This window comes from Schistocerca serialis, chromosome 1 (assembly GCF_023864345.2).
Source record: "Schistocerca serialis cubense isolate TAMUIC-IGC-003099 chromosome 1, iqSchSeri2.2, whole genome shotgun sequence".
Classification (NCBI taxonomy): Eukaryota; Metazoa; Arthropoda; class Insecta; order Orthoptera; family Acrididae; genus Schistocerca; species Schistocerca serialis.
In genome coordinates, this window is record NC_064638.1 from 129,534,982 (window position 1) to 129,548,621 (window position 13,640).

Here is a 13,640-nt window from a genome sequence, read left to right on the forward strand (position 1 = left end):
AGTATCTAAAAATTTGGTTGTTTGTCAGTCTTGCTCCAGTTAACATTTATGGACCTGACATTCCTCTGTGGTCATAAATATTTTTGGTCTCCAGTTTGTTACTCCTGTAAATCTTCATTTAAATAATATGATATTAATAGCGTGTTATTACTACTACCTTATAAATTTCAAATTTAATAAAATGCTGGTTAATTAATGTTTGTGCATGTAGCATGATTTCAGTAACATCTGCTATCTTTTTTTTTTTTACAGTGGTCCAACATTTGAGCTTATGGCTACTGCCAGGTTAACCCTGGATGAAGTCCATGACAGTATTCATACCCATGACATGAAAGTAGAAAATCTGGGTAAGAGAGATATATTTATATATTTTCTAGATTTTGTGTTGTAACATGACATTTATCAATAAGATTTTCCCTGCCATAGCAATACATGCACAATAACCAAGGATTATTTCATAAAGACAGCAAGGTTTAGGAGCAAAAAGATAAATAGATTGTTCCCAATTGTAGCTAAAGAATGAATATTTTGGTAAATTATTCATCTCGTACATTAAGTCTATCTGAGTTCATTGGGAGAGGGTGTATTTTGGTTAAAATTAATTTGAGCCTGGATTAAATGTAAATTTAGTCCTCATAGAAAACCCACGCCTGTTTTAATTGTGTGGTTCTAAGTGATTTGAATTGTGTTCAACAGAAAAGTATCATCTCCCATTTTCCAGAGAATCGCAGTCATCAGCTGCCCCTCTTCGGACATTTCTGCTGTCGACTTGCCGCTCAGCCAGACTGTGTCTCCCGAGAAAGCTATTCAGGAGAATTCAGCATTCGGGAGAAGGGGCAATGGATGCCAGTGTGGGGACAGCTGCAAGCCTTTAGACTGGACATGTGGTCTCATCGTACTGACTGGGAGCAGAATCAGGAGCCTCTACGCTCCATTACTGTTGACAGGGTTAGCAAAAAATTTTGTTCTCCCTCCCTCCCTCCCTCCCTCCCTCCCTCCCGTCCTCCCTCCCTCAACATATATTTATGGAAAGCATGCACGCATCATTGCCTTTACTAGTTACCTGTGATGGTTATGGGATATAAGAAGAGCAGGTAGAGAGATGTCAATGATATACATTTCGAAACTATACTTGTTATATTATGACGTTCTTAGATAATACAAATCTCCTTCATCATAACCAACATGGATTCCGCAAACAGAGATCATGTGAAACTCAGCTCGCCCTATTTGCCCAAGAAATTCACAGTGCCGTAGACACTGGCGAGCAGATTGATGCCGTATTCCTGGACTTCAGGAAGGCATTTGATACGGTTCCGCACTTACGTTTAGTGAAAAAAATACGAGCTTACGGAATATCGGACCAGGTTTGTGATTGGATTCAGGATTTCCTAAAAGAAAGAACACAACATGTCATTCTTAACGGTTCAAAATCTGCAGATGTAGAGGTAATTTCGGGAGTACCGCAGGGAAGCGTGATAGGACCTTTATTGTTTACAATATACATAAATGACTTAGTTGACAACATCGGTAGCTCCGTGAGGCTATTTGCAGATGACACGGTTGTCTACAAGAGAGTAGCAACATCAGAAGACTCGTACGTACTCCAGGAGGACCTGCAGAGGATTAATGCATGGTGCGACAGCTGGCAGCTTTCCCTAAACGTAGATAAATGTAATATAATGCGCATACATAGGGGCAGAAATCCATTCCAGTACGATTATGCCATAGGTGGTAAATCATTGGAAGCGGTAACGACCGTAAAATACTTAGGAGTTAGTATCCGGAGCGATCTGAAGTGGAATGATCACATAAAACAAATAGTGGGAAAAGCAGGCGCCAGGTTGAGATTCATAGGAAGAATTCTAAGAAAATGTGACTCATCGACGAAAGAAGTAGCTTACAAAACGCTTGTTCGTCCGATTCTTGAGTATTGCTCATCAGTATGGGACCCTTACCAGGTTGGATTAACAGAAGAGATAGACATGATCCAGCGAAAAGCAGCGCGATTCGTCATGGGGACATTTAGTCAGCGCGAGAGCGTTACGGAGATGCTGAACAAGCTCCAGTGGCGGACACTTCAAGAAAGGCGTTACGCAATACGGAGAGGTTTATTATCGAAATTACGAGAGAGCACATTCCGGGAAGAGATGGGCAACATATTACTACCGCCCACATATATCTCGCGTAATGATCACAACGAAAAGATCCGAGAAATTAGAGCAAATACGGAGACTTACAAGCAGTCGTTCTTCCCACGCACAATTCGTGAATGGAACAGGGAAGGGGGGATCAGATAGTGGTACAATAAGTACCCTCCGCCACACACCGTAAGGTGGCTCGCGGAGTATAGATGTAGATGTTATACCTGGGTCATTTGCTGATCTTGTCATGTCATTACTGCCTTCTTGTCTCCTTTTCTCTGCAAAAGAACTTTAGTGTTAAAAATGAAGTGTATTACATGCAGTTTGCTGTGCAGTGTTCATTCTGCTTAATAGTTCATCAGAGAATTGACTTGACTCACATCTGCTAGAAAGAATAGCATGAAAAGGTCTACTTTTGGTGTGGAATATTAATTCCTAGAAACATCGGGTTTCAAAAACATTTGCATAGCCATGACCAAAATCATGGACAGACAGAAATGATAGTTGCAACTTCCTCATCTTCACTACCATTTTGTTGTGATGCAGAATTTTTGTTCTTAGAATTAGTAAAATGATTTTCACTAACCACATGTAAGCTTAACTGTAGTTATCTATGTAGACAAAATTATTTTGACTGTTAACCTGATTGTGTGTAACCTTAATGTCTGTTATATAGGAAACAATTATTCAACCAAGCAAAACTGCATCAAAGGAAATTACAGTTTCCAACTTATGTGATGGCAAGGATGAATTAATGATTATTCGCACCAAGAACACTGATGATCAACAGAACTGGATAAGACACCTAGTGCAGCATACAAAAGATCACAGAAGGTAATTAAAAAAATTAAAACTAAAGTATACTTGCGCATAAGAAGGTTCAGTTAATTGAAATCACTTGCTAATTTTTTCACATTAAACAATGTGCAGGTGGAGGCATGCAGCAGAAAAATTAATGGAAATTCCATCTCCCGGCTCAACAAGACATTCCTTTGCGAGGCAGCTCCGTCAGGGATCACTGTATGATGAGACACCACTTATTGGTGAGTGAATCTTGATGTGTATCAACTTATTGAGTGGATAGTGAAATATAAAAACCAGAGGCCATTTTCAATGTGAAAGAAGATTGTTTAACATTGAGGGCATAAATGTTGCTACTTAATTTCAACTAAACTACTGCCATAGTAATAGGGAACTTTACATTATGTATGCAGCTGACCTTGTAAAGCACTGTAAGGCTGAAGTGAAAGGAGGATATGGGCCTGGATGCAACATAGATTGTGGTAGTGTATCAAACTGTATACAGTAATCGTACTCAGCCTTCTACTCTTTCATTACAGAAGTGTTCTTTAATGTGCTCTTTTTGTCTGTAGATTTATTCACTAGCATTTTTTAATGATTCCAAAATTTGCTGAAAGTTCTTACATGTATCATCTTTGTGCTGTGTTATTCAGCTATCTAAAAAAATCACTTCAAAACCAAGTCAGTCTAAGAGTGAAATATTTTTGTGTATGTGTACTGGATTTATTTGAATTGTATAATAAGACAAGCATTTATATTCCTTAAAACAAAAATGGGCAGCTATTCAACACTTAACAGTATTCTCAACAAAATAATGTCAGAGTTCAGTGTTACATTATCTTCTCCAACATGGTTTGTTCTGATGTAGCTCTCAGTGCAAAACTTTTATTCTGCTGGTGTCATTACTCCCCAGGTGAGGTTGTCTGTATCAACTGGTTGCTGTCACATTATTTTGTTTTCTGAACAAAAATAATGTCCCCAAAGCAAGGAAATTCTCCACTATATTTTATCCACTTATATTTTATTATTACAAGATGGTATGCATGGTTAGCAAATGTTGTGTATATATGGGGCATTCAGGTGATTGTTGTGTGACTAATTGACTTGCCATGCAAACTACTCCTGACTTTTCCATATGACCATTGTGTATGGATGGGATGGGGATGAGGCATTAGTGCACAGCTTTGCAGTGAATTCATTTTTCCAGTAATTAGGTCTTAAAAGCCATCATGTTTTATTACTTGTCTGTTTCTCACTCTTTTCAAATTACTTTTCTTTTACCTGCATGGGTGACCTGTAACTTTCTTGTTTGATGACCATCTTTAGTTCTATGCCTCCACTTTGACAGTGTAGCATTTTTGATGGAAGTGATGACTTTCTTCATCCCAGTCAAGAACACATTGTTCACAGCTAGCTTATTGGAACCTCAGATGTACTAGCACAGTAGTTTCCACACTAACACCATACCTACTACTGTTGTGGTACTTCATATAAGCAAAAAGTAATATTTGAAGTATCTCTTGAAACATCTGCCTGCATTCCATATGATCTACAGTTCTGTTAAAAAGTTTCATTCAAGCGCTAAACATAAAAATCAACTGATCATAACGTAGAGAACTGTAATGTATGTCTTCCAGATACAGCACACAGTACCAACATAACAACGTCTTCCAAATCTAGTGCAGTATGTGGCTACCTAGTCATTCATAATTTTTGTATTACATAGACAAAGTGATTTTCTATTTTTCTGGATAGTTCATACCACTACTGTCATTTTCTGATTAAAGTAATCTTGTGATTGGCAGTTGAAAAACATAACACTGGGAGAAATCTGTTAACCAAGCACTAATCATTTTGGCCAAATCTCATATGTTGTAAATCTTATTTCAAAATTTACGATGGTAAAAATTGTGAAAATATTGAACCTAAAGCTGTTGGTATCAACAGAACTCAATAACACTTTGTCTGCAGTTTCGGTCCATGCAGTAGGGATAAATTCATAACAAGTGTTTCATATTAATATATAATTTAATTATCAGTCTCTTTAACACAGTGATTACATAGCATAGTAGAGTGATTACAGAACAGAAAAATCACATGTGTGGACTGTTGTTGGCTGCTGTGTTCCAGACTGGCCAGCTACGTAATTTTTTTGCTCCATTTATTCATTTACTTTTTGACACACCCTTGCATTCGCTCAGCACTGGATGTTTGAGCGTTTTTGGATGCCTTTTGATAGGGGCTTTCCTCCAGTTTGCATTTTATGCAGTTCTGGGTATATATAGAAGTTATATGAGATGACATCTCTCATCATTTTGCAATTTTTAATTTAATGCTGACGTTCACTTATATTCCAGCAAATATTTCTGTTGTCTCACTTTGGGTCCTAGAATTGCTCTGCGAGCTCTTTGCAATCACACTTGAATCAGTGTCCTAGATAAATAAGTTTCCATGCTACACTAATTTATAACTTAACAAAAAGCTTATTCATAAAATACACTCATAAGCACCTACACTGATCTGATGATGTCACAGGCTAAATGTATACTGCAAGACAAGTATGTACAGACACGATCTATCCATTCCTGGCTCAACCACTGTTTACACATTATCATTCTCATAGTTATTGGCATTTAAACTCCGATTTTATTTTGCCACAGAAGAAAGGCCGACTGATGAACAAATAGCTGTTATTGTGTCAGACTGCTGAATGTGATCTCCCAATGTTGATTTCTCCTGCTTTCAGTTGCCCATCACAAGGTTATTAAAATTAGAACAGAAATGATACATCCAAGAGTGCCATGTGTATGTAAATAAAACTGCTCATTAAATATCTCTCTCTCTCTCTCTCTCTCTCTCTCTCTCTCTCTCTCTCTCTCTCTCTCTGTGTGTGTGTGTGTGTGTGTGTGTGTGTGTGTGTGTGTGTGTGTGTGTGTGTGTGTGTGTGTGTCACTAGAAATATGTATCTTCAAGCAAAATAATGGTGTCACGGGATTTGTCCTTCTGTGTGTTACATGCATGGCCTCTCATCCTTTATTAACAAACTGGCATGAAGTATTAACTATGAAATATACCGTGTGTGAAGTATACATATTGTATGTTAATTCATTTAGTAGCTTTACCTCATCCCTATTAACAAGACTTTTGCTCTTAAAATTTGATTAACCCTTTTGCCTTTCTGCTAACCTTAGGTTAACTGGTCATCGTGGAAATCATTGGTAAGCAGTAAAGTAACGCTGCCTTTGTTTGCTTTTTTTGACTAGCAGACCACATATTTTATTCTAAAAGAATTCAAATATTGCAACAGCATGTAATCACTGCATAAAAGCACAAGCTTAATTATAATAGTATATTTTCTAGATTTGTCTGTCTTTTAAACTTGTTTTTTCTTTATATGGTGCTGTGTTAGTATTAGAAAAGCTGAAACAATGCTTTGCCAGCTTGAAAACAAATGTTTGGGACATTTATTGTTTTTAATTCTTTTCTTTATCAGTGCTTCCCAAAAAAGAGATGTTTTTCTCTTGAGGTTTTGTTCATTCTCTGTTTAATAATTCTCTACTTCTTTTCATTAGTTATGTAAGTTACATATAATTGTTTAAGTTATGTATAATTCAAAGTAAATATTTTTGAAAGATATGGTATATTTACTATGATTATTACAGTAAAGGTGGAAAGAAGCAATGGCCTGAGAAGAACACAAGTGGCTTAAAGAATTATCAACTGTTTTCTCTACCAAGACACAAATGTCAAAAGGAAATCAAGCTCATATAACTTTCAGTTGAAAGACTTCCAAGTGAAACATGTTACGTATCTGACTGCTCTCAAGATTCAGTATTGGCCCATGTTCTTATTGAACTTTTATATTATAAGGAGCATTCAAATGAAAAGGCACAAAATGTCATAACAACAAAACTGATTGAAATTTTGCAGTGTTACGTGGCTTTATGCGTAATTACAGACTTACTATTTTATCAGTTGATTTGTTTTCACGATGTAATGCCTGCTGTTTATGTCCTCCTTCGTTGCTGAGCGATGTGTCACTTTTCATTCTGATGCCGTAACTCTTCCTTTCCTATATCTATACTACTTTTTATCTATATAAGTGATGAACTATTGGTTTTGCCGTTTAACAACTTTTTAATAACTGTGGAAGTATTACAGGCATTGGGTCCCACCTAATGTGTCACCCGCCTATACGTTTTACATGAACCTTTCAAGACTCGATCAATCTGTTTACAAAGAGAAAGCAGAATATCTCCTCCTTTGAAGTTGTCCAACAATGACCTAGGAAGCTCGACACCCTCGCGGCCCAGACTCTTCCATGGCTTGCGGTAGTTTGCAGCATTCGTTTTATTCCTTGCCCACTTGCCGCTACATTGAACTTTTGTGGTGATCGTTGGGCAACGTCTTCCACGTTATCTGCAACATAAATAAACTTTATTCTCACAGTATTTCTGAAAACCCAAAAAACAAACTTAAAGAACATAATGATAATAACTGTTCTTACAATTATTCATATAAGTCTTGGTCAATTTAATGACGGGTGGGGCAGGCCTATGCCTTGTGACACCACAATTTGCATATGCAGCTCTGGGATAACTTGTGAGACATGCAGGAACCTGAAAATAGTGTCTGGTGTGGTTGCATGTCTTTGTCAAGTCCCCCTTCTATGTTTGAAGCTGTGTCCTCAACAGGCCAGATGATGGTTACTGTCTGTTTTGATGTCTGAAGTCTGATAATCATTGAATTCCTCAAGCACAGGAAAATCAACAACAGTGGTGTATATTGTAAGACACTTTCTGGCCTATCAAAAGCAAACGGCCTGTGCTGTTCATGTAGGGAGTGATTCTGCTCCATGATAATGAATGTTCCCACATCTCCAATGTCACACAAAATTTAATGGCAAGGTTGAAGTGGGAGCATCTTGAGCATTCACCATACAGCCCACATATGTCATCCTGTGGCTTCATGTTTAGTACACTATAAACATTGCAAAGGGGAAGTACTTCAACTCACTTAACGAATTGAAGGACACAGTGGAGGAATGGTTCCTGTCACAGCCACAGGAATTCTGGAAAAAGGGATTATTTTGGCTCGTGGAACAGTGGGATAGTTGTGCTCGGGCCTCAGGTAGTTACTTCAAATAAAGACTTCAATTTTACCCATGGTGCCATTTTGTACCTTTTCCTTCGAACATCCCTTATACATATATGGCAACAATAAAGTCTGAAGACATTTTTTTACGCTATCAGTATGGTAACTTGTCTTAATACTGGAGATATGAGGTAGAAAGCGAATGTGTCTAAGAATGAAAAAAGCTAAATGTGAAAATAAACTGTAGCATCAAAGTGAGATTTGACTGCACTCTTACTAACAGCTTACACTTAGAGATTATGAAGCAAAAACTGAAGGTTCATGCACAGTTTTTAACTAACTTGGCAGAAACAATTTAGGTATGCAATGCAAACATCTTCACCTCATTTGTATAACATGACCCATTATAATTCATTTTGTAGTCCTAGAACTCTCATATCTAATATTAATATACAACTACTAAAACCAATGAGAATAACTTCAATAGCTCTCTGGCCTACCTGAAACACTGTGTTCACAATTTCAACAATAACAGACCAACCCAAAATCAAACTATATCAAAATACATTGAAAGTAAACATAAAAAATAGATGACACTAAAAACTGTCCAAATGTGAGGCCTAATCTATAATGTTCGGGACTTTGTGAAATATAAACAGATCTTTGTGGCTACCTAAGAACAGGAGTTAGATGCTCCAAAGACATAACAATAAAACCTTCATTATTTCTATTGAGGAACACAGTTGATGTTCAGTAGCAAGGGTAGTGCAGTACTGCCTACACATTATCAGGTGGAGTTATTAACTGGCTAGTGAAAATTAATAGTATTACCTGGTGTTTACTATTACATTAATAAAGTATCGTGCGACATTCCATGTGTCTACCAGTAATTTATGCATTGCTCTGCAAAGCTTTAAAGTTCCAAATTTGTAAGGTTTTGATAGACTTTAGTCTCATCCTATTGCATATTATTTGCTCACAAATTTATGTTTGAATAGGTTCCACCTTCAGCAAACACAAACTTTTCTTTGCGACTAGCCAGACATGTTTCACTGAAGTTACAGCGTTATCAGTGGATTTTTTTATTTCCTCTCTGTCAAATACCAGGAAAACTGCACTTTATATCTGTACATATATAATTCAGTATTTAAGAAAATTATTCACATATGGACAGTTGTTGTAATGTACACTTTGTTAACACATGAAACTGGAACTGTGTCACTGTTTTCTCATCTTGTGAACAGGAACACAGTGCAGATAAGTGAAAGAATACTATATTGCATGCACATGTGCAATATCTCTCTCTCTCTCTCTCTCTCTCTCTCTCTCTCTCTCTCTCTCTCTCTCTCTCTCTCAAAAACACACATGCACACCCATGCTTCCACATAGAATAAAATAATGTTAACCACAAAAGTGCAACATTACCATTCATAAATTTTTGATGTAAGTCACTTTCGTACATTAAGTTCTCATAAAACAAATTTATTTGTAAGGAAACACAGACACAAGATTGAGTTTCAGTCTCAAGATGAATATTTTCTTATAGATGTAATAATTACCATATTTTGAGATAATCAGTTGTGGATAAACAATACTGAGTTGCTGAATGAGCTCTTTAAAATACTTTCCTCTTTGTTGCCATACAGTTTGAGGAAATCATCTCTTTACTTTTCTTGGTGCACCCACAGGGAATTTTGTATCAGAAGTATACTGTGTTGTTGCTGTGTTATCATTGTCAACAACAACAACAGGTGCAGCAGCCAGACTGCAGTTTGATAACACAAAAGGGAGGCCCTAATTGAGAAAGGAGTGAAATAGGTTTGCACTCTATCCCTAATTTACTGTCTCTACATTGAGCAGACAGTAAAGGAAACTAAGAAGAATTTGGAAAGGAAGTTAAGTTTCAGGGAGGACAAATAAAAACTTGGAGATTTGCCCATGATATTGCAGTTCTGTCAGATGAATGCAAACAAAAAAGAAATGAATGTAATGGAATGTGTTTTGAATTAAATTGGGTGATAATGAGGGAATATGATTAGGAAATGAGAGATTAAGTGGTGAATGAATTTTGCTGTTCGGGTAGCAAAATTAGCATTGATAGCTTCAGTAAAGAACATATAGGCTAAGATGTTAGAAATTCCTTTATGGAAGTATTAATCTCAAATGTAGCCTATACAAATGAAACATGGATGACACAGTACACATGAGAGGCAAGATAAGATCTGGAACCGTAGTGTTCCAGAAGAATGCTAAAAATGCAATGTTTTCATCGGTCATTTTATTGTTTTTACACATAGCTAAATTCTAAATTACATTGATTTAATTTTTATTTTTTATATTTTCTAAAATATTTAAGGTACACATGTGTACTTGTGGTCTTAATCATTAGAAGGAAAAATTTTAATAACACTTAATAAAAAAATCTAGGTCATAGAATTTTAAAAAGAAATTGTTATTAAGTAAATACAAATATATATTTCACTTCCTGTACACCGTTATCATGCATGAAGTACACATTTCATTGCTGCATTTAGAGGCATTCTTCACCATTATTCTGAATTATATCTTCAAAACACTGTAAGTAGCACTGCATGCAGTGTGTGGTACAATCTACTGGCAAAAAATCGAAACTGTGGGAACAAAAACATGTGGTGCAGGTATTGTGTTGGTAAAACCCATTTCTTAATTTTACAGTGTGAGTTCTGGAAGTCCACACACGTGTACATAAGGAATAAAGAGGTTAATCTTCCCAAATGCATCATGGTTGCAGTCAGTTGTCATAGCATGTAGTTAAAGAAGCAAACAATAGCGAAAAATTTATAATTAGCTAAGTGCTGTTTTCAAATAGCATGTCTCAGTGATCTATTTCTGATTGTACTTATAAATATACAATGTCTGAAAACCATTGAGTGGTGATTTAATCAGAATGAGCTGTTTGACATGGGTATGTTGAACTGCGTCAGTTCATCTTTCTTGTATTGTCTTACATACAGGGTGTTTCAGAAAGAATATATATATATTTATTAAACTTTAAGACATACGAATATGAATCTTTACACACCTATTTACGAACCTGTCAATTTCAGATTACACATGTTCAATGTGTCCTCCATCAATGACACAAACAATATCACATCAATACTCAAATTCCTTCCATACTCGGGCAAGCATGTCCTTTGTCACTGATGTTATGGCAGTACAGATCCAGTTCTTCAACTCTTCCAGGTTCTATGGGAGTGGTGGCACATAAACGTTGTCTTTAACGAAACCCCACAGGAAGAAGTCGGAGTGTGTCAAATCCAGTGACAGTGGAGCCCAGCTGAGACCTGCTAAGTCGCCAGCTCCTTGATGACCAATCCAACGGTTCGGTAGAGTTTCATTCAGATATTCATGCACTTGGCGACTCCAGTGAGGGGGTGTCCCGTCTTGTTGAAAAATGAAGTTGTCTTCCTGCAGTCTCAGAAACAACCAGTTTTGTAACATAGCAAGATACTGCTGACCTTTAACTGTGTTTCCATCAAAGAAGAATGGGCCATAAACAGATGATTGGGATATCACTCAAAACACATTGACTTTGGGCAAATCTCATACATGTTCAATGGCTGCATGTTGGTTTTGTAGGCCCCAAATTCAAACATTGTGTTTGTTTACCTGACCACTAATATGGAAAGTTGCTTCACCACTGAACACGATGCATTGTGTGGAAGTGTTATCATTATCAATAGCATCAAGAATCTCATTAAAAAATGCTGCATATTTGCGTTTGTCATCAGGACGCAGAGCTTGTAACAGATGTAACTTGTATGGCTTTATAGCCAACCAACGTCTCAAAACATGCCAAATTGTTGTTGTGGGCAGTTGTAACTCCCGACTGGCATGACGAGTTGATTTTGAAGGACTATGTTGGAAGGCAGTTTGAATTCATGCAACATTTTCTTCAGGAACATGAGGGCAGCCAGGACTCTTTCCCTTACATACACATCCTGTATCTAGAAACTGCTGATACCATCTGCGAATGTTCCACCCATTCAGAGGATCAGTTTGGTACCTCAACCTGAAACGTCTTTGCACTGTAATCATGGAACTGCATTTCACAAACTCAAGAACACAAAATGATTTCTGCTGCGGAGTAGCCATTTTAAGTATAAGATGGTTACCAAGATAAACAGAAACAACAGACATCTAGCAGCTATTAATATAAACTAGACTATGTATTTGTTTCTCCAGTAGCCGAGCTGAGGTGCAGTGATCGATAGTTTGGACGAAATAATACTTTCTAATATGTATATTCTTTTTGGAACACCCTGTATTATGAACTGAAATTCTAACAAAAATGCTGTGTTACTGATTAATAGGAGGAAAACTTCATGTATCATCTTTGTTGCCTTTGGACAGTGTCCTCAAATGCTTAAAGACCTATGTAATTCAAAGCAGTTATGCTTCAGGGCATTTCAGACGCAAGTTATATTCGACATAGAGAAGGAGAAAGGGATCAAATAAAAAATTTTTTTTTTTTTAATAATTGTCCCCATAGTGTACTTTATAAAACATTAAAATGTGGTGACTAGTTTCAGTTGACTTAATAATTTCTGGGTTACACCAATCTTTGCATAAAACAAGTTGCACACAAATGGTTTCATATACCTCTGTAGACGTGGTATGACCAGTGTACACTTCAGTTTTATTGTTTTCTAAGTGCCATGCATGTGTGTTTGTGGGATTTACATAGTGCAGACTTAAAAACAAGCAGAGGTATACTGCTGTGCTTGAGGCCATCATACATAATCTGAAACTGGATGGCTTCACAGTCATGTGTAAAATGAAAGTTTTGGCAGCTGTAAAATAGTGGTAGAGTTAAGCTTGTTTGTGTTAAATGGCAGTACAAGGGGTGGGAACAGTGAGAAACATGTTTGGTTTTGCGGCTGGATAGTGAAAACTTTCCTATTGCCAACTGTTTCCCTTAAAAAAGAATAACATAACTCAAAGCATGGGATTTTTGTCTTGGAGACATGGGGTGTTCTACAGTTGGATGTTTTGTTGCCTGTATTTTTCTAAATTCGTTTGTATTTGTACTCCTAACTGAATGAATTTTCCTCTCCAGCTCATGTATTGTGAAGCCATCCAGTTTCAGATCATGTATGATATTCTCAAGCACAGAAGTATATCTCTGCTTGTTTTTAAGTCTGCACCATGTAAATCCCACAAACACACATGCATGGCATTGGTACCCAAAAAACTGAACAATTTTCTCTGTTCCCCATGTCATATTTTGGTTTATGCAATCTACTGTCGCACCTAACCTCCATACTAGCATCTAATGGTGATAAAGTTGGAACATTGTGATAGTGTTTAATTTTGCCATCGATTTGTGCAAACTCGCGCCACACGTGCACACTGGCTGGTAGCACAGTTGTGTGCAACATAGTGTCATCAAGTAAACTAGGTTTCACAGTAAAAAAAAAAAACTGAATAAATCAGCAAGGTAAAACTGACTGGTTCAAAACCTATAGGAATAAGAGAAATAGCAGAAATATGTTACATAGTGAAAATTATTACAAAAATAAAAACAGGGGTAATAAACAGAAAGAAATATACCATGCT

General features: G+C 36.8%; 1 protein-coding gene across 4 annotated transcripts in view; it reads left to right on the plus strand.

Annotated features, from left to right (window-relative positions):
• Window positions 1-13,640, plus strand: part of LOC126464102 (rhotekin-like) — a 755,639-nt gene that overhangs the window by 464,357 nt on the left and 277,642 nt on the right. For 3 of the 4 annotated variants that reach the window (XR_007585963.1, XM_050096210.1, XM_050096209.1), the window contains exons 5-8: window positions 253-347; window positions 722-948; window positions 2,821-2,978; window positions 3,075-3,187. Coding sequence is in view for 3 of the 4 variants with exons in the window: in XM_050096210.1 (XP_049952167.1) it covers window positions 253-347; window positions 722-948; window positions 2,821-2,978; window positions 3,075-3,187 (593 nt within the window). In the remaining variant the exon portion in view is untranslated. Of the gene's footprint in view, window positions 1-252; window positions 348-721; window positions 949-2,820; window positions 2,979-3,074; window positions 3,188-6,136; window positions 6,164-13,640 lie in introns of those variants that run through there. The other variant, XM_050096211.1, reaches the window with a different exon arrangement.